Source organism: Peromyscus maniculatus, chromosome X, assembly GCF_049852395.1.
Source record: "Peromyscus maniculatus bairdii isolate BWxNUB_F1_BW_parent chromosome X, HU_Pman_BW_mat_3.1, whole genome shotgun sequence".
Taxonomy (NCBI): domain Eukaryota; kingdom Metazoa; phylum Chordata; class Mammalia; order Rodentia; family Cricetidae; genus Peromyscus; species Peromyscus maniculatus.
In genome coordinates this window covers 121,621,819-121,644,186 of record NC_134875.1, presented here as the reverse complement: position 1 = coordinate 121,644,186, position 22,368 = coordinate 121,621,819, and the positions used below count along the sequence as shown (strand labels likewise).

Here is a 22,368-nt window from a genome sequence, read left to right as displayed (position 1 = left end):
CAGCAGTGAATAAAGGTTTCTTTTACCCCTGCATTCATACCAGCATCTGTTGTTGTGTCTAACAATACTTTAAAAACCCTCATTTTTTCTCATTTGACAATGCCTGCTTGAAATGAGTTAGCCACCTACAGTCTTTCAAAGTAGAACCTCCCAATTCCTCCTGCCAAAGGGATACACTCATTTGATAGATGGCTTCCTGTTTGTACACAGATGGAACACTGAAGTAAGCCTGGGACAGGATAAAGCCAATGTGTTAGAGACAGGAAATTTGACTTCAGAGTATTCAGGGGGAAAGGAGCATTGCTCAATGTACTAGGAATTCTACAAGAATAATGACCCTTGGGGATTACACCTCCCAAGGGACACACTCGCCTACAATTAGTGCAATCTTGAAATTATACCACTAAACAGTTACACTTTTCCTTTGAGACTGTGGTTAACCTTGCCATCTGTGAGTTTTAAAAGTATACATCTACAGTGTATGTTTGCCTAAAATTAGTTCTTACAGTAAAATCAAAAGCAGGGTCATTCCACACTGATTTAAATTAAGGTGACCTAGACAAAGGGTGCAACATTCATATATGATGTTCTGTAAATGCTGTACTTTGGACCCCAAAGCATTTGTCTCTGTATACTAGTCATCTGTAACTTTTAATCTGCATCTAAATCTAAAGCGGTTAGCAGTATTAAAAAGTATGTCCTAGTTATCCCATATCACTCCAAAACAAACACACTAAAGGAGTTCATTCCAATGTAGATAAGCTGATATTTGGCCAGTAAGATGAGGGAATGACGGGAAAACTGCATACACTTCAGCTCTGTGCCCCACCGTGCTCTGCTGACCAGGTGCAAAGAGAAATATGAGGATCTGAGGGTGCTTTGGGTTTTATTGCCAAAGGCAGCTGTGATGAACATTCCAGACCCTGGGGCAGAAGTTAGACAGAGCTGCCAGAAAGAACAATGAAAGGGATTCTAATAGTTCAGTTTGTATATAAAGCCGAGCCAAGGAGAACTGAGTAAGCACAGACGGTATTACTGTAATACATCTAATATGTTTACATATAATCTTTTACTCTGAAACTCTCTTGACCAAACTCAGATACTTGTAGATCGTGCTCAAGTAGTCAAAAGAGAGAATGCCCCAGTACCCAGGGTCTCTGTGTAAGGAGCAGAAACCAGAAGACAAAACACAGAGCTGCAGTTAATGTTCAATATGTTAATTTAGTTTGTGAGTTTTCGTAATGCTGGGAATGGAATCCAGAGCCTTGAATGTGCCAAGCAAGCCTTCTATCACCAAGATACATCCCAGAGCTTATTAGTTACTGTTTTGTGACTATTCAATTCCAAAAATGGCTTTTCATGATTAAAACATGGAATCCCTTCCTAAAGGGATTCTTGTGGGAAGTAACGATAGTGGAACTGTGGATATAAGCTATCACAGCACCATGGTGGCAAATCTTTTGGACCACAGCAGATCAATCGTACTTATTGAGTGAATATTCAGATAGGGTTTGTTATGTGCTTGCTATTTATTTAAAAATGATTCTCAGGATTCTCATGGTAAATCTTTACTTGAGGTTTCTAAGATTATGAAACTCAAATGTTGGATAAACAAGGTCATAAGATGCTATTAAAACGGTAACACACTACAGTGAGTAGAGCAATAAAATTCCTATAAACGAAATACAAATGTAACAAGGCAATAAAACTGCCCAGCAAAAATGCCACTACTAATGCCTAAAACTTTGAAACTTCACACAAGGGAGTTTTATTCCCAAGAGTAGTATAACAGAACATGTCCATTCCAAGTGTTGATGCTGTTGCTAATATTTCAGTAAAGCCAAATCTTCAAATACGGTAAGATAATTTAGAGAGACCAAAGGCTAAATGAGACACTTCAGAGCTCTGGACCTTTAGATGTTTTCTGAGGATAGCAATGTAAGGTCTGTGTGAATCACTAGCTGTATGTTCCTGGTTGTCTGTGTCAACTCTCCACTTTTCAGGTTCCCTGTATCCATAAAGAAAACACAGATTCTTACCTCCCAGAGCAAATGCAATATTGTTAAACACACTACAGGGTACAGGACAGTCCTCACAACAGTCCCTTAGGTGCACTGGCAAGAACTAATGAATTAGTACATGAAAAAGCATTGAAACTTACTTCATAAATAGAAATCCTATGTTCGTATCCACTCTCAATGCTGTTTCTAAGCTCAGTTTATCTGCAATGTCCATATAGAATGAAAATGATAGGTACTAGGACCAATCATCCTATTCTGTCTTCCTGAAGACATTGTAGCATTAATCAATACATCTGCATCTTTCATCAGCTCAATAACTCAGGAAGCCATGTTAGCATGGTGACTAACTCTAGAATTTTTGGAGCTACTTTGAAATCCCAAGTAGATCCCATGAAGGTTGTTTTCTATGCAACTGAGTTGGGAGAGAGGATGGGCTGAGGAGACTCTTCCATGATATAGAGCAGGAGGTGGGGAAAATTCTTGCAAAGCAGTAGAAAGTAAATATTTTAACTTTATAGACCATATGGACTCTGTTGCATCTAATCAATTCTTGTTATAGTCTTAAATGCAGTCATAGACAATGTGTAACCACATAGGTGTGGCTGTGTGCCAAAAACCACTTTATTTACCAAAAGGAGATGACAAGTAAGATTTAATTCTAGGGTCATAGTTTGCCATCCTTCAGCATAGAGAACAGATCATGCATGGGCTTTAAAGCAAAAAGTGTGAAAATGCATGAATTTCTCTAAGATTTCTTTATTTGCATAGTTTCAGTGAAGACATCTGTGAACAATCTGGAAGATAGTAGATATTCAGTAAACCTAGTCTTCCTTCTAGTCATGAAGAGTTTGCAATTACTGAATTAATAGGTTTCCATTTTGAAGCTGACAATCCTCCACTGATGCCTGGCTTTTACTTTCTCCACTATGTCCTGCAGACTTCTGTCACATTTATAACAAACATTGGCCCTCCTATGCTCTATTTCCTGGGATACACTCAGACGACTTCAGCCTTCAGTGTCACATTCTTGGCACTAATGGCACAGACATTTGAGGTTGTTTAATGGCAACTTTTTGGAAAGCAGTTCCAAAATGAAGCAACAGAATGGAAGGTGTTGCTCATAATTCATTCAAAAACAATGATCTCCTTCCTTCCTTTAGCTTATTAATTATGCTCTTTATAAAACAAATGCTCTACACCCTTCCGTTTGGGCTGGGCACATAGAATAAAAAAAAACCTCCACTAAACTGGCATGCACAATTATGTCTATCGAATCCTTTTCATAAAATTTCTCAAAACATTCTGTTAGGTAATCTTCAACAAGTGTGTTTAGTAAAAATCAGCTTCTTTTGAAGGTGAAAATAACTTACAGCTGCTTGTTGAGTTAAAGGAAAGATAGAGGCAACACAATTCAGAGAAAGGAAGCGATTCCTAATGGAAAGAGGAAACTTCTAGTCTGCAGTCTCACATTCATTACTCGCATTTGTCATTTTGGTAAGTGGCATTCTTTCCAGTTTGTACCATGATTCCTATGTAGTGATGTGATGGAGAAATACAGAGTTGGATTTCTAGTCAAGCTTGCATTACTTCAGTGTAGTTACCACCTGCTCCTCTGTAAAGTTTTTGAGAATGAGAACCAGTTCCTGCCCCTCAGCATTCCTTCCAGAGAGTGAAATGTACTTGATTACATTACTAATAAAACTTGGAAGTACAACTGGAAAAAGGTAAAAAAATAGTTCTACCTTCATGAAGTATCCACAAGTGATATCTATGAAAACTCTTGTTTGGCTGTTGCCCCTCCAGAATATGAGCAATAGCACAGAGGCTGACTACTGAATATCTTTGCTGCCCAAGCTTTAGTATCTATATTTATGCAAATACAACAAAATAGAGGATGGGTTGTAGAAATTGGATATGTGGACTATGGTCACAAACAAGGAAAGCACTTGTGCTATCATTCCATCTTAGATGCAGTCTATGACTTTGCTGTTACTGAAAAATGGTATAAGATGAGAATGGAAGCACAGATACTTGATGAGAAATACCTGTAGAAAGCGGGGAAGTGGACAAGGAAGGGTACGAAGACAATAGTGTGCCTACCCAAGCTCAGTCTGGGCAACTAGAGATTAAAAATAACAGGTAACTCTGAGAATCACTACAGCTAAAGGATTTATCTAACATGTCCCACCAGGAGTGAGTCAAAAGCTTCTAAGCACAGGCAAGGAATTCACCTCCTCTGGACTTCTCTGGGAGAGGCCAAGAAAACCCCTCACTAAGAGGGGCAGTTTCAGTAAGTCTCACACGGACAAGGCACTGATAACCATAGGTTCCATATACTCTTCTTGTCATCTTCTTTTGCTCCTTTTCCTCCTTCCATTTCTTTCTTTTTTTGTTTGTTTTCTGAGACAGGTTTCTCTGTATAACAGCCCTGGCTGTCCTAGAACTCCCTTTATAGACCAGGCTGGCCTGGAACTCATAGAGATCTGCCTGCCTCTCTCTCTCAAGTGCTAGGATTAAAGACGTGTGCCACCACTGCCTGGCCCTCTACACTCTTCCTAAGACTAGCTCTAGAAGATAATTTTTCTTCCAATGGTTTCATATGCCCAGCTCTAGAGGAGGCTAGAAGGAGCTGGTGCCACATTAATCCCCTTTGCTCTGTAGCTCTAATAGCTTAGGACTAAATATGAAGAACACAGACTGTGTCTGACAATGCTTTCTATATTGACCATGGCCATTCCCTACTTCAGGGCCACACTCCACATATGAGTATTTGTGCTTTACTTACGCAACTTGTCTATACTTGGGCAAGAGCCAGACTACAACATTGTGTGTGTGTAACATGTATGCATATGTGTGTGTTTCGTTATCTAGAGACTCCTTCCTTCTATCATTTCCACTCATTGTGAAATTATTGTTGACTTTCTAAAGCAATCATTCTGAAGGTTGAAGATCTGCACTACAGCTAATTAAAAAAAAAAACGAGTTAGGGAGCAGCACTTGAAGAAATCTCCATCTCAAAATCTACTATCTATCTATCTATCTATCTATCTATCTATCTATCTATCTATCTATCTATCTATCTATCCCTTCCTTACCCTCCTCTCTCTCCTTTGCTTCTTCCCCAGCTGCTCAACACCTCCATTATCTGAAAGGTCAGCTATATTTCTATATACAAGCCAGGAATACGTTGCTTTCTCACCTTCCTACCTGGGAAACAGCAGGCTATGTTCAGTGTGTGAAGATCAAGGTTGGGTAGGGGCTAGGGAAGGCATCCTGCCAGGTAGTGGAAACACTGCTTGCTTTAATTTTATAGCTAAGAACAAAGCCTTCTTATTGTTTAATAGAACCCTTAAAGGCAGGCCTCACTAGCATACTTCTAATTTTTTTGAAACCACAAACAAGAGGAATTCTTTAAGGCCATTTCATGAAAAGCAGAAGGGAAAAGCCATTTGATTCTGCAAACATTAAAGTGATCCTTTGCTTCAGTAGCCAGGGGTTGATTCCAGTCTAGCATTTACATGTGTCCTCTTTACAGGAGCGTCTGTTGCTACTGTCTACCTGAATCCACTCTTTTACTCACAATAGGTCATGATGATGGCAAATGCATGAAAAAAAAATAAAGACACAGATCCCATCTTCCTTCAGGATGGCATCCCTTTGGCATCACTGTTTTTGTATAATGTGCTAAAAGAAGAACTAATTGCACCAAAACCCAATGATCCCATACTCTCCCCATGCAAGCCCTATTTATAAGCTTAGAACTACTGCACCTTTCTTCAGTACATATTTTGATTTTTGCCAATGAATTAAGCCTGTTATGCAATCAACTTCTAGACTGCAAGGAAACCAAGGCTAGTGGTTTACAGAGATCTTTGCAACAGTCTTAGCAGCAAATGAACAGAAGCAAGAGGAAATGGGGCTGCTTTTGTTTCTCCCTGAATGAAGGAGATGCTACCAGCATACCCATGATGATACCTGAAGCAAGTTTTACTGACTTTGAAAGTCTTTTGGTCGTTGATTCAGAGGATGTGGTGTAATGTCTCCCGCATCTCTCTCTCTTTGTGTGTGTGTGTGTGTGTGTGTGTGTGTGTGTGTGTGTGTGTGTGTGTGTGTAGGGTCTGATATTTTAAAAGATGACTCAATAAGTCACTTTTACACTTCTGTCATTTTCACTAGTTTTCATGTGTCAAATAATTCTTTTAAAAGCATTTCCCCCCAACTTCATTCAATCTGGCTATCAGATTGAGTTTAGAACCAAGAGAGGTTTCTGAGAGTATCTAGAATATTGGTTCTCAACCTCCCTAATGCTGTGACCTCTAATACACACAGTTCCTCATGTTGCAGTATAATTTTGTACTGTTGTGAATTGTAACATAACTATCTGTGTTTTCCGATGGTTTTGGGCGACCCCTGTGAAAGGGTGGTTCAACCCCCAAGGGAGTTGAAACCCACAGGTTAAGAATCATTGATCCAGAAAATCAAAAGGAAAGGTACAGGTTTATAGTGAGGGGTTGGAAAGACCTTCTATGACCTCTCTTAATGGCTGCAGAATGCCCCAGATGGACATATGCCTCCTAGTTCTTTGCTTTGCTAACTCCATCTTCCTGCCCCTATCCAGTGCCATGTTCTTCAGTTTGGGCAAGGTCCTGGCAGGCGTGTTTATCACCCATAGGCTGTGTCTGGGTATCTGTGGTTACTGAAATCTGTCACTGCAGAGTATAATGAGTATGTTTTGAAGGAAGGCCCATTTCTGCTCTTGAGGGTGACAATTTATCTGGCATTCAGATTTATGCAAATGAGCTAATGCTGGAGGGCAGACAGAAGGATGCAGGTGATGCCTTGGAAAATGCTATTAGTGCACCAAGAGCCATCGGCAGATATTATACCATTTGCTAGACATCCTAGGAAGCCTGGCATACTTCCCAAGGAATCTTGCCAAGTAGGAAAGGCCTAGACATGGACTTACAGACCATGGGAATTTTTGTACAAGAAATGCATCTATACAAGTCATTAACTATATAGTTATTCTTAAGCTTTTAAATAAATCTCATTATCTACCTATAAATCTAATACATTTTATAAAACCAGTAACAATCCCTCATAGGACATCCTTAACTCAAGCTGGCCAGATCCAACTTCATTAAACAATCAATTCCATCTAGAAATTAGGTAATTAAGGTAATTTTTAAAAAATGAAGTAAATACTCTGATACAAGGAAATGCACATACTTTAAGGGATACCAAAACAGATATTCATGACCAACACAACCAAGATATAAGACATTTCTATAATCCCACAAAACACCCTTGCTGTGGGATGTATGTCAAATTGCTCTGATTGGTCAATAAATAAAACACTGATTGGCCAGTGGCCAGGCAGGAAGTATAGGTGGGACTAACAGAGAGGAGAATTGAGAGAATTCTGGGAAGTGGAAGGCTGAGGAGGAGACACTGCCAGCTGCCGCCATGACAAGCAGCATGTGAAGATACCAGTAAGCCATGAGCCACGTGGCAAGGTATAGATTTATAGAAATGGATTAATTTAAGATATAAGAACGGTTAGCAAGAAGCCTGCCATGGCCATATAGTTTGTAAGCAATATAAGTCTCTGTGTTTACTTGGTTGGGTCTGAGTGGCTGTGGGACTGGCGGGTGACAGAGATTTGTCTTGACTGTGCGCCAGGCAGGAAAACTCTAGCTACACACCCTGAAGCCCTTCTTCCAGGCAATGCTCACCCCACACAATCATTGCTCATATTTTACCAACAAATTCCTGAAACATATTAAACTGCATTTATAAATTTTATCTTCAGTTTATTTCATGATCACTTCAAATTCTTAAAAGGATAAAATGAAACCTTTAAAAAGTTCATCTTTTCCAAGTCCTAAGTAGCTTTCTGTAAGTTTCATAAATTAGACATTCAGTTTAAAATTACAGATCTAAATAAATTATGTTTTAAATCTGAAAGCGAAAATTTCAAATTTCTGTAAAGTGTCATCTCTTAAATACTATACATTATTGACATACAAATGTTAAATTATAACATGAAATATTGATTCTATGATGTTATTTAGGTCTTTGTCTTGGATACATATGATGTTAAACTTCCCTGTGAGAATGAAAAACAACTCTTTAAAGGAAGCAAATTTGTTGTCTCAAAGAAGTTGGGTTAACCACAACAATGGTTAATGACCAAAGATTTATGAATACTTCAGAACTGGTGGCTCTTTGATTCTACTTGTACCACAGATGTGTTTGTGTACTTACTGAGCCTTTGTGAAGGTCTTCTAGGCATCATTTAGTGCGACTTCTCCCAGGGATCTATCATTCCAAGCACCACTTTCATTTTATCACCTACTTTGTGTAGTTCAGGTACCACTCCAGTCACTTTACATTGTTGGAGGGAACTTCATATGCATTCTTGTTCATATTCTTCTCTCTACCTCATTTTGTTGTGTTCACAAACCTGGCCTGGAACTCACAATGTAGCCCAGGATGACTTCAAAGTCATGGTCCTCTTGCTTCAGTCTCGAGAGTGTAGGATTACAGGGTACACTACCATGACTGGCTTACCTCATTTCTTTATTAGTTGATTTTTGTTTTGTTTTGTCTGGCTTCAAGCTACATACCTATGGCCAATATGATAATGTTTACATGAAAAGGCTGTTGAGATAATTATATTAGAAAGTGAGTATATGCCCCCTCCCCCCAGCTGAATAGGCTGCGTTCTTTTGGAACGCACCATAGAATGGGGTTCTGGTGACTATCGGCATTCGCTCCTCAGTCCTTTCGCTTACCCACAGCCATACTCGGCAGATCCCCATCCCCATTGCCCCACCCTCCCGCCCACTCCTGTGCCAGGACTGTGCTACCACTGGCACCATGTCCTACCAATACCCGGCACTGACCCCGGAGCAGAAGAAGGAGCTGACTGACATCGCTCATAGAATTGTGGCTCCGGGCAAGGGCATCCTGGCGGCAGATGAGTCCACCGGAAGCATTGCCAAGCAGCTGCAGTCCATTGGCACCGAGAACACGGAAGAGAACAGGCGCTTCTACCGCCAGCTGCTGCTGACTGCTGATGACCGTGTGAATCCCTGCATTGGGGGGGTGATCCTCTTCCACGAAACATTCTACCAGAAGGCGGATGATGGACGACCCTTCCCCCAAGTTATCAAGTCCAAGGGCGGTGTTGTGGGCATTAAGGTAGATAAAGGTGTGGTGCCCCTGGCGGGTACCAATGGCGAGACCACCACCCAAGGGCTGGATAGGCTGTCTGAACGCTGCGCCCAGTATAAGAAGGATGGAGCTGACTTTGCTAAGTGGCGTTGTGTGCTAAAGATTGGGGAGCACACTCCCTCAGCCCATGCCATCATGGAAAATGCCAATGTTCTGGCCCGTTATGCCAGCATCTGCCAGCAGAATGGCATTGTACCCATTGTGGAGCCTGAAATCTTCCCTGATGGGGACCATGACTTAAAGCACTGTCAGTATGTAACTGAGAAGGTACTGGCTGCTGTCTACAAGGCTCTCAGTGACCACCATGTCTATCTGGAAGGCACATTGCTGAAGCCCAACATGGTCACCCCAGGCCATGCCTGTACCCAGAAATTTTCCAATGAGGAGATTGCCATGGCAACTGTCATAGCACTTCGTCGCACAGTGCCCCCTGCTGTCCCTGGGATCACTTTCCTGTCTGGAGGGCAGAGTGAGGAACAGGCTTCCGCCAACCTCAATGCTATCAACAAGTGCCCACTGCTGAAGCCATGGGTCTTGACTTTCTCTTACGGCCGAGCCCTGCAGGCCTCTGCTCTGAAGGCCTGGGGTGGGAAGAAGGAAAACATGAAGGCTGCCCAGGAGGAGTACATCAAGCGAGTCCTGGCCAACAGCCTTGCTTGTCAAGGAAAGTATACCCCAAGTGGTCAGTCTGGAGCTGCAGCCAGTGAATCTCTCTTCCTCCCTAACCATGCCTACTAAGCAGAGGCGGTCTAAGGCTGCCCCACCGACACTCCAGCCTCCTTCCTACCCACTTGCTATTGAAGAGGGGGCCTTCAGGCACTTTCCCATCACTCTTATGCTGCCCTCGTGACTGGTGTGTGGTGTTGTCTGTGAATGTTAATTCTGCCATCCCTTCCAGACCACTGCCAATAAACAACTCTTTAAGGGGGGAAAAGGAGAGTATATGATCTTTTCAAATGGCCATAGTTGTTTTCAGGGTACATGTGTATAAATCCTATTACTTTTGCTTTCCCTATTCTCTAATACGTACTTGGTTATGGAAATTTAATAGCTTTATACAATAATATTCTCCTCCTGATACCAGCATTCATGAAGGAGACACCATTTTCCCAATCCTTTGGAAATAGACAAAGAACATTGTGATGGCCTAATAATACCTTGCCCAGTCAGAGAATTATGCCTTCATGAGAGTTTCATGACCTTTTATACAGGAACTTGATATTATAGCTAGTAAAATAGTTTTTAAAACAGAGTGGAAGTTCTACCATACATTCCCAGGCTTAGACATTGCCTCACTTGGTTGTACATCCTTTGTGAGTTCTTCCTCACTGCGAGCTTTTTGCATTCAGTAGCAGCCTCAAGCCATTTAAATAGCTGAATTTAAAAATTCAAATTTCTATTTCAAACAGAAATAAGCAGTGCTACAATTACACTCTTGTTAATGGGAATTTTGTATGCAAGGCACAATTATTTTAAAATTAGAATAAGCCTCTTCTGTTTTTCTTACATTTGACAATTCAAAATAAAAGCCCATAGAATGAGGGTACTAGATGCTATATCCTGTGTTTCTCATAATGTATAATTATTTTACACACATATATGACTTGATTGTCATATAGAAGACATTTTGCTACCCATTAATTGAGGGAAATAATTTAAAGTATATGTTAAATATACAAGTAAAAAAAGTTGGCTAACAAATGAATGGAAACACATGAACTATGAACCAAAGGCTGAGGGGCCCCCAGCTGGATCAGGCCCTCTGAATAGGTGAGACAGTTGATTGGCTTGATCAGTTTGGGAGGCAACTAGGCAGTGGGACCAAGTCCTGTGCTCATTGCATGAGTTGGCTGTTTGAAACCTGGAGCTTATGCAGGGGCACTTGGCTCAGTCTGGGAGGAAGGGACTGGACCTGCCTGGACTGAATCTACCAGGTTGATCGCAGTCCTCGGGGGAGGATTTGCCCTGGAGGAGGTGGGAATGGGGGGTAGGCTAGGGGTAAGGGGAGGGGGTGGGAGGGGGGAGAATAGGGGAACCTGTAGCTGATATGTAGAACTGAATGGTATTGTAAAATAAAATAAAAAAAGATAAAGCCAGGAAAAAAAGTTGGCTAAGTTACTTAATGATTGTTGCTTATTGTGATCACACTTATCTCTGAATGGACCAAATAGGAGCAAGCCATGGGGAAGCCAAGCTCCTATTGGCTCATCATGGTCACCTTCTTTCATCTTGGACCTGCTCATCTGAATCCATCTAGCTAAGCTCATCTTATGTGAAAGCTGAGTTATAGCTAACTGTAATGACCATCTTAAAGTATATCATAAACTGCTCATATTATTCTTGTGTGTTTCACATGTAAACATTTGCACATACATGTGTGTGAGCATACCTGTGAAGACCACAAGTCAATGTCAGGCATCTTTTGATATGCTCTTCTTCACCTTCTTCTTTTTAATTTTTCTTTTTTGGTGACATGGTCTCTCACTGATCATGAAGCTCACTGACTTAGCCAGATTAGCTAGCCAGCAAGCTTCAAGGATCACTTGTCTCTACTTCCACTAGCCCCACATGACACTGGGATTATAGATGTGGACTGCCATGCCTCACTTATGTGTGGGTGCTAGAGATGAAGCATGGGTCTTTGTGCTCGTATGTCAAGCACTTCACCAAGTGAGTCATCTGTCATGCTTACCTATTCCCAGTACTCTTTACATCATGCCAGGAAAATCAGTACTGCTCTAGCTACCCAATAGGTTACTCTTTGAAGAGAATGATGTTGCATGTAGCATAGTTTAAGGGAGGTACTATAAAGAATTCTTTTATTGTGTAGAGAGACCACATTAGGACACAATAGAAAAACCACACTTTTTCCTTCCTTCCTATTATTGCTCAGCCACTGAGCCCTAGTTTAGGCCTAGTACTCTACGTTCAATTTAGCAAGGTCAAACTCCACTCTGAGTCATCTCGTAGAATTCAGAATATATAACACAAAACTTCATTGTGCTCAAATTATAAAGATTAACAGATGATGAATATTTTGGATGTTGTTCTTAATGTTTCAAAGCTTGAACTTGGGAATGTTATAAAAGCATTATGAATTCATTCTTGTCTTCATTCAGTCATAAAAGTATTTCCTAATTCTAGTTGACTGGAAGACTTTTGCTGCTATCTTCTCTCTATTTCTCATGAATTTTAAGAAATTAAAATGATTCAATGACTCTTATGAATAATTTTTACCCCCAAAGCATTGAATACAAGTATGTGTTAGATAATGCTTTTATAAACAATCACATTAATTCACACTGAGAAAAATTGGTTTTCTTTCATAACTTATTAATTGTAGTAAGCCTGGTGACAGAAACTAGATATAGTAATATACACAATGGACCCACAAAATGGAGTTTTTCTAAAATGATGAAATTTAATACAGACTGTTGGTTTCTTTGTAGTTGTGTCACAGGAATCCCAAGACCTGAACCTTATAAATCTATTTCACTATAGTAGTGGCCACAATAGAGTTTCTGAATGCTGACAATTGTCCAATCACATTGCCACCTATATGCATGAATAGGAATTTGCTGGTCTGGTTTAAAGGTGCAGAATCTAATTCTGAATAATCCCTGACAACATCCTTGCTGGGTGACAAATGGACTTGGAATCTGACTTTTCTCTGCAAGTAGTGATGAACTAAAATTTGTATACAACTTTAGATACTGAAGTTGCCCATAGCAAGATCTACTTCATTCAGATCACACACATGTCCACAAGACTTAAAAGGCATGTGTGTGTGTGTGTGTGTGTGTGTGTGGTTTTTTTTCTGTGTCTATATATGTGTTTTTATGTGTGTGTATATATTTGGATGCTGGCCTTTGTCCAGTGCTATGGATGAAGCAATTGCCAATGTCTCTACAAAGAGGGAATACTTTCACAATAGAAAACGGCACAATTAATTAGAGCAAAAATGTCCATCTTCTTTCATGATAATTCATCTCCATCATTCCTCTTAACTCATACAGTCTATTACTGGAGCAGAGATCTAGTTAAAAATGCTTAATTAACTCACAAAAGGTCTTGTGTTCTATATACCAATATTGCAAACCCACAGAAGACCAATAAGGAAACAAATTTACCATTAAAAGAGAAGGAAAAACTAAGGGAGAAAAACAAAAGAGTCAAAGAGAATTTACAAGTGATTGCAGACTGATTACAGGCCAGAGAGATGGTGTTTCTAGTAAGGGAACTTGCTGCCGCACCTGAGGACCTGAGTTCCATCCTTGGAATCCACATGGAGGAGGGAGAGAACCAATTGCCACAAATTGTTCTCTGATATCCATATAAGAGATACAGTAGCAGGTACATACGCCCCCCCCCCAAACACACACAGTTTTAAAAATTAAGGTGATTACAATCAAGGCAAGATTAATCAAAAGAGTCAAGGATAGCACACTGACAAGCTGGTGGATTAGACCTTGGACAACGACAGTCAGCTGGGCTTCTATCTTCCCGAAACAACAATGGCAACTGGTCACAATTATCTATGTATTCTCCATTACTATCTCAGTGTGGATTGATGCTCACTGTCACCAGCAATTCTCCAAGTGTTCTTTTACAATGTGTTGTATTTGCTACAAAAACAAGAGTAATGACTCGAAGTATTTTCTTAAGCAATAAAATAGGTTTTCTGATTTTTCAAAGAAAATCGGTAGGAGAATGTGATAATAAGAACTGTAATCCATATTTGATCAACAAAAAAGTAAGTTCTGCAGCTAGTTCTTTTTTTAAATTTAAATTGATTCCCGCCCCCCATTTTGTTTGGAATCAGCATTTTACTATGTTGCCCAGGCTGGCCTTGAACAATCCATCCACCTGCCTGAGAAACCCCAGTGCTGAAATTGTGTGTGTGTGTGTGTGTGTGTGTGTACATCTGTGATCACATCCAGTTCCTGACCCAAATTTTGATCACTTCTCATAAGCTTGTTTTATGCTCTAGATAACAGTAATTCCAAACTTGACCTGAGGGAGCTTTTACTGTAATCCTCTCCTGGAAGAAACAAAGCAGAGCAGTTCAAACCTATCGGTTTAGAGAGCCCCAGCCATCAACTTCACACGAACTTGTCAGAGTCTCTCTGAGGTTACTCTTTCAATGCCTCTATCTCCCAAATCCCAAACAGCCTTGGCCTTTACACTCTTTCTTCTCTAATTTTTCAAAGATTCGGCACTTACACAATCACAAGGCTATTTAATTTGCTTGCCCTCACTTATAAAACAGGTTGGCAAAACAATGGGGAGAGAAGCAGAACTTCAAGGGCTTCACTTTTTTAAAGAAAAGCCAAAGTGAACCCCCAGGATGAGGGGTGGGCTTATGAGAATGTAGCATTTCCTCCTAAGGCCTGAGAAGGAATTTATTGATTGAATTTACAACAATGAGGAGTCACCTCTGTACTGAGCATTTTCTTAGTCCCAGCTAGCATGGGAATGTTGTTTTCCCCAAGAATACTCAGACTTGGATACAAGGACAACTTCAGGAAGAGGAAAAGGAAGAAGTATAGTCTAGGAAGCTAGGTTGGGAAGCCGGAAATTCTTTTCCACTGTACTGATTTAAAAGAATAGCTTGCTGGTCCCCAGCACATTCCACTACCTTCCTGGAGTTCCCTTGATACTGTGGCCTTTTCACATGGAGGAGTGATTCTTTTGCAGGAAGATAAATATATTATTTTCCAAATAACTACAAATATCAAGTCCTGAAATGAATTAGGGTTTCTAGTTAGAAGTGTGAAGCCAACACAATCTACATGCTTCATGATTTGCTGTTGAACCTTCAAGAGCCAATTTCAAACTCAAATGCCCAATGAAATAAATGCTTTGCATTTCCCATCTCTCCAAAGCTGTTCCCTACCAGGCTATGATAGCCTCTTTTGCTCAGAAGGGGCTTTTATGATCTTGGTAGCTATTCATTGATGATTCAGATATGTACTCATTCAATTATTACAGGAAAACTTGGAGTCTGGTTTAAAAAATATTTTTGAGAATATTAATAATTAGGATAAATGCAATGTTCATAATTCATAAATGGTTATTTAATTTTTATTTAGAATACATTTCTTGGTTTCCAAAATTAGTCAACAATAAGCATTTATTTCCACTCCAATGGATTTAAAAAGCAGCAGAGGAAGAAATAAATACTCTTAAATTTTATGTCTATTTGTAAGTTGGCCACAAGTAATTCAGTAATATTTCTCTTTTAAAAAGTAGTATCTCAATTAAAATAACACCTGATCCCTTAAGTAAATAGTCTGGTGATCCATTTCTTGAACATATCTCTCATCTGAAATTACTGAACATGATAGAATATAATTTTATCATGCTACAATGAATACCACTCTGTAAATTCAAGTCATACTAACATTGCATTAGGAACAAGGCATTTGTTCTGAAATTATTACCAGCCATAATGGAAACCAGACATTAATGCTTTAAGAAGTAACCAGCTGAAATTGAATGAAATAATCACCCAATACATAAAGCATTTATAAGCACAGGTGATTTTCTACTAAAGAGAAATAATTCTTTCCTATTATTCTAAACATCAAGTGCCATCACATCATAAAATAAAATATGGCACATGGATCATGCTATTTTGTTCATCCATTCATTCATACAGTAATATATATTCACTTTGCTCTGCAATAATTAAAACATTATGCTTCTTCACTATTATTTCCCATGTTATTTAATCAATAAGGCCCAACAGATTCAGTTTCAGTAGGATAGAAAGGTCAAGGTTCTGCAACCTGCTGTTGCTGATGCTGTTGCCTTCACACTCTAATCTGCATCTAACAGCATAAAAGACAGGCAGGATGATTTAGTGATTAAAGGAAGGAATATATGACATGAGCCCAGGTGCTAATCCTTTCGACTTCCATGTTGCTCTGTTCTATATCTTTCCTTTATCTATTATACCATTCTTAACAGCACTACTATAATGAGTACTAGAAAGGATGGTTCAGGAAAGGTAAACACCCCACTTCTCACCCCTGAACACTGCTGCAGAAACACAAAGCAAAGTTGGAGCTTGAAAATTTTGCCAACATTCTTGCTTCTCAGTAACCAATTTTAAATTTCCAGTCATAAAGAGGGTTCTTGTAAGGAAAAGCACAGTCTTTATGAACACAAAATATTTTAAGCATTACACTAAATCTCCAATGTTTGCATAATAAAGATGCTTTTGAGCTGAGAGTATTTGAAAGCTTACCTTTATTGTGCTGAAGAATATACCATCATAAACATCATTGAATGCCATTTAAAAAAAAGCTGACAGTTCCAATCCCTGGGATGTTTTTTAAGACAGTACTTTTGAAATCTATAGGATAAACTCAGGTCTTGACTCCTCTGTAAACTCCACAAGATTTCAGGCAAATTATACCTCTCTCTCTCCCCATCTCTCTCTGTCTCTCTGTCTCTCTGTCTCTCGGTCTCTGTCTCTCTGTCTCTCTCTCTCTCTGTGTGTCTGTCTGTCTCTCTCTCTCTCTCTGTGTTTGTGTCTATTTGTCTCTGTTTCTATCTTTGCTCCGTGTCTCTGCCTGTCTCTCTCTTTCCCTTCCCCCCTCTCCCCTGTAGCCTTCTCCTCTCTCTGTGTTTATCTGTGTATAAAGATTCACAGGTGTGCACAAGGAAGCCAAAGTACAACCTTGTTGTCATTCCTCAGACACCATCTCACCTTCCACTCTTTTTAGGGGGATAGGGTCTCTCACTGGTTAGTCCGGCTGGTCAGTGAGCCCCAAGGATCTACCTGCCTCCATATCCTTGGAACCACCCTGATTGGCAATTTGTTTTCTTAAGTTCCTGATCAAACACAAGTCCTCATGCTTGTAATTCAAACACTTTAATGTGTAAGCCATTTCTTCAGCCCCCAATTCTTTCTTCCTTATTTAAGTTCTGAGGGAGGGAATACAGGGAGAAACAGCTAAAATCAAGGGGCATTTGAGGGGCAGTATGGAAACCTAATTAATACAGTAGAAGCTTCCTAGAATATATACACATATGAAGGCAATATGCATCAAATTGCTAAATGATAGGGGAGACAGAGTCCCAACTGGCCATTTCTTGTCATCAAATGAAGCTTCCAGTACCATAATTGGGTTACATCTAATTAAGTTTTTGGCTAAAGAGGTCCCATGGCAACCCCCAACAACCCAGGCTGTTGCCAAGACTGTAATGTTGCTCTCCACAAATTGATACTCAGGCCCCATTGCTGAAGACAACACCTATACAACTCATTGAACACGGAGAAGGTGAGCTGGTGCCTACATAGAGCCTTCAGTCCTATGTTCTAGCAGCTTTGATATAGGAAGGTACTCTGCATGCTACCAAAAAGAAATGTAAACATGAGCCCAGCCACAAACCCTTTGATCTACAATGCTGTCCTGCTATAAAATATGCTAGGACAATGATGGCACAAAGCTTGTCACAGTAACCAACCAACATCTGATTTAAGGCCCACTCCATGAGATAGGACCCATACACAGTACCACTTGTGTGACCAAGAGCCAGAAACTAGATAGCACAGGGACCTAGGGTAAAAACAAATACTACTGTTCTAAAAAATATATATAGCAATAAAATGACTCCTAATGACATTCTGCTATACTCATAGATTAGTGTCTTGCTTGGCCATTATCAGAGAAGCTTCCTTCTACAATAGATGGGAACACATACAGAGACCTACAGCCAGATAATATGTACTGAGTGAGAGATTTTAGAACACTCAGCCCTAAATGAAATATCTCTGTCAAATCCCTCCCCTCAGAGCTCAGGGAACCCCACAGAAGAGGAGGCAGAAAGAGTGTGAGAGCCAGAGGGCATGGAGAATACCAAGAAAACATGACCCTCTCAATCAATATGATCAAAGTCTGTATGAACTATGAACTCAGAGACTGAGGCAGGATGCACAGGGCCTGCACAGGTCTGCATCAGGTCGTGTGTGTGTGTGTGTGTGTGTGTGTGTGTGTGTGTGTGTGTGTGTGTGTGTGTGTATCTCAGACTCCAGTTTAGTGTATTTTATGGGACTCATGAGTGGGTCTCTGATTCCTGTGCCTTCTCTTGGGCTCTTTCCCTTTCTGTTTGTTTGTCTTGTCCAACTCCAATGTATTGGCTTTTGTTTTATGACATTATATCATTTTCAAAAGAGTTTTCCCCCTGATAACACAATCACCAATCTAGAATACAGCAAGTATATAATTTATATTTTATGTTCCAGTAGGAATGAAAACAAAAGCTAATAGTTTACCTGTATCCCATCATTGATTTAAAGTTATAGCTGCATTGTTGCTGATGTGCTGAGAAATACATGGCTCTTTGAATAAAAAAAAAAAAAGCTACCTTCTATGAGATCAACATCTGATTAGCTGCTGTGCTGTTTTTTTATAATTTTTTTATTTTATAATTTAATTTAATTTTACATATCAGCCACAGATTCCCTTGTCCTCCCCCCTCCTGCCCCCCTCCACCTTCCCCCCAGCCCATTCCCCATTCCCATCTCCTCCAGGGCAAAGACTCATCTGAGGACTGAATTCAACCTGGTAGATTCAGTCCAGGCAGGTCCAGTCCCCTCCTCGCAGGCTGAGCCAAGCATCCCTGCATAAGCTCCAGGTTCCAAACAGCCAGCTCATGCACTGAGAACAGGACCTGGTCCCACTGCTTGGATGCCTCCCAAACAGATCAAGCCAATCAACTGTCTCACTTATCCAGAGGGCCTGATCCAGTTGGGGGCTCCTCAGCCATTGGTTCATAGTTCATATGTTTCCATTCATTTGGCTATTTGTCCTGGTGCTTTTTCCAATCATGGTCTTAACAATTTTTGCTCATACAAACCCTGCTCTTTCTTGCCAGTTGGACTCCTGGAGCTCCACCCAGGGCCTAGCCATGGATCTCTGCATCCAGTTCCCTCAGTCCTTGGATGGGGTTTCTGGCACAACTATTAGGGTGTTTGGCCATCCCATCACCAGAGTAGGTCAGTTCGGGCTGTCTCTCGACCTGAGCTGTGCTGTTTTTTCAGTTGTGCTATTATCTGACTCTTCAGACATCTAATATGTTATGATCTTTATTATTCTTTCTACTATATTGTGAATCTGCTTTCATAGTTCTTGGCACATAAGGCCATGCATTATACTATTACTGATTAGAGAAGATAAAAATGACTACAAAATATCATTATTTTGAGAGTAGTAAACCTCTCTCTATTTTTCCCCATCCAAATACCTGGTAACCTCTATGCCAAGTCCTCAATTTCCTATTCCAAGTACTTCAAATAATTTAAAATCATATAAACTTCATCTTTTTATGTTTGGCAAAAGATTGAACCAATATGCAAAATACTGATAAAAACTCATTCAAGAATTATTGATAAAATATTGTGACTTGGAGAAAAGAAACGTGACTTTGGTACAGAAATCAAGACAAATATTCACAACTGAATTGGCCCTCAACTTGTGACTGAAGGACAGATAAGAAGGACTTGGACATATAGATATCAGGTGGCAGTTGATCTACCATGCAGAGAGTTTTGTTAGGTTAAAGACCAGATAGCTTCAAAGCTTTCATTTGGGTGTATGAGTTAGGGCATGGAAAAAGATGGGTTAAGTCATTGGCTTTCAATTTTGCCTTATGCATTATAGAATCACTAAAGGTTCTGTTAGTGTTGCCATGGTGGGTTTTCACAGACACTTACCTGACAGCTAAGCAGAATGTAGTATAGACCTGTCGTGGGACAAACTATGTAAAATTACATGTTTAATGGGGCCTTGTTTGGAAATACTGTCTGTGCCAATGCCATAATAGAGTAGGATGGGTTCTCCCTTAGTGGCTTGATTATATAAAGTTGGACACAAGCTCTGAGATGCATAGAGAGAATGGCATGTGACAATAGTGGTATAGACTGGATCACTGCAGTTCGAACGAGTGGAAGATGGGAAGAAGCAGGAATGTCCTCTCATAGAGCCTACAGATAGAACAGTCCTGCTGACATCTGCAATTCAAACTTCTGCCATCCAGAACTATGAGCCAATAAACTTACATTGTTTATGATTTTTAAGAATATAGCGTTTTGTTATGGCAGCCCTAGTAAACTTACAAAACACCTTCTAAACTGTGCTTTGGAGGGGTATTCTTTGTGAGGGTGATTTAAATCTACAGTATTAGGAATGACATAAAATATTCAATCAAGAGGGAGCTATAAAGGGATGGGGATTCAGCAGCCCTGGCTGTAGAAAAACTCTCTAAGCTTCTAGTTCTTTCCAATTTCATCAGTTGTATATGTTTGGTTTCTGTAAAATATTTAAAAAGATTTTAAAATATTTTTCCTCTGTAAAACATTTATTTTAGCATTAATATTTGTATTTTTGTGTGCATGTATGATTGTGTGGGTGTGCATGTGTGAGGGTACTTGTGCAGGCCAAAAGAGGGTATCAGATCCCTTGAGCTGGAGTTATGAGACTATAAGCCACCTGACTTGGAAATTGTTCTTAGGGAGCTGGGTGGTGGTGATGCATGCCTTTAATCCCAGCACTCAGGAAGCAGAGACAGACAGATTTCTGTGAGTTTGAGGCCAGCCTGGGCTACAAATTGAGTTCTAGGTTAGCCGGGACAGTTACACAAAGAAACTCTTTCTTGAAAAAAACAAGGAAAAAAAAAAAGAGTTGAGCTATCTCTCCAGCCCCAAGAAAGATTTCCCCTTTGAAGTTTTTGAGTGGATAGAAAATGTCCAAGCTAGCACTTTTCATCTGAAATAAACCATAGGGGTAGGTGGTGGATACTCACTTCAACATGTTGACAGGTTTGGATGAGTTTAGCCAAAAGGGTCTCCAGTTCTGTATTCCTCTTAATGAGATTGGTGAGATTGCTCTCCAAGTTTTGCTGTTTAAAAAGAAGAAAGAAATGTTATTCTGCATAATTTTTTAGTATGTACAAAATTATTCATCCTTAGAAAAATAATGAATAGATATTTTTATTTATAATATTTATATTTTATTAATGATTATTGTGTTAACTCATTTATATTTAATTGGATAATTATCAATAAGTTCTTGATAGATCCTGAACTTGGGAGAAAGTACATAGTTCAATATTTATTCCTTTGTCTGAGTCAGAAATAGTAGTAATATCAAGAATATATTCCCTTACCATATAGCTTAATTTTCAAGTTTTGAAATTTACCAATTTATGGTTTGGATGAAGTTAATTTCTTAAAAGCAGGTTTGAATTGACCAGCTATGGTTAAATATAGCCATTTATAGTATTTGCTAGGAGTTCTTGTCACACATATGACACACAAATATGTTATGCTTCCCAGTCATAATATATCTTATTCTCTGTGTTTCCATTTTTCTCTCTATTTGTGCAAGATCATATGTCCTTGAACACTATATTCACAACATTATGCATCTTAATATATGTCTGTTCCTTAAGAGCATCAAATTTAAAGTTTCCTGGAATAAATATTTAATCACATTTTTTACCACAATAACCTTTTGCTCTGAATAAGAGTCATTGAAATTTCTCCATTCTTCTTTATTCCATGTGTTCCTCATTTATACTGTCCATTCACTTATTATCCATTCATAAACAAACAATTAACATTTTAGTAAATGTCAGAGACTGAGAGAGACACTAGGGATATAAAAATAACAACCCCTATTTCCTGTTCACAGGGAGATGGCTGTGTAACTGGGAGAGAAACGCCAGAAATGAAGGGTGGGGAGAGTTGATGGCTGCTTGGAGGTATCCAAGATGATGAAATCATTCAACTGAGGATAGAATCACAGACATGGAGTTTTTGTTGGACAACTGTGTCACCTTCTTAGATGAGACAAAGGTGGATCTGACAATGTACAAAACTCCTCCATAAGCATGAATCATATGACAAAATCAAAGAGGAATGAAAGTAATGAAACATAGCAAAAACATAAAATAAAGGAAAATTCCATGAACAAGATATCAGACTTCAGCAGATTTATAATGCCATCGAGTAAAGAAGACATGGGGATTGTGGGTATGGCCCTGTGGTAAAGCACTTGCCTAGCAATGACCTGGATTCTGTCCAAACAAAAGAAAA

The 22,368-nt window shown here is 39.7% G+C and overlaps 1 protein-coding gene and 1 pseudogene across 6 annotated transcripts in view; one reads left to right on the top strand and one right to left on the bottom strand.

The window, feature by feature from the left end:
- Mid1 (midline 1) overlaps window positions 1-22,368 on the bottom strand; it is a 336,764-nt gene that overhangs the window by 48,519 nt on the left and 265,877 nt on the right. For all 5 annotated transcript variants that reach the window (XM_015987794.3, XM_015987797.3, XM_006994326.4 and 2 more), the window contains exon 3: window positions 21,075-21,170. In XM_015987794.3, the coding sequence (XP_015843280.1) occupies window positions 21,075-21,170 (96 nt within the window). The remainder of the gene's footprint in view (window positions 1-21,074; window positions 21,171-22,368) is intronic.
- On the top strand, window positions 8,636-12,129 carry LOC102927187 (fructose-bisphosphate aldolase A pseudogene; annotated as a pseudogene). Its single transcript, XR_013047928.1, has one exon. The product of XR_013047928.1 is annotated as a fructose-bisphosphate aldolase A pseudogene (transcript).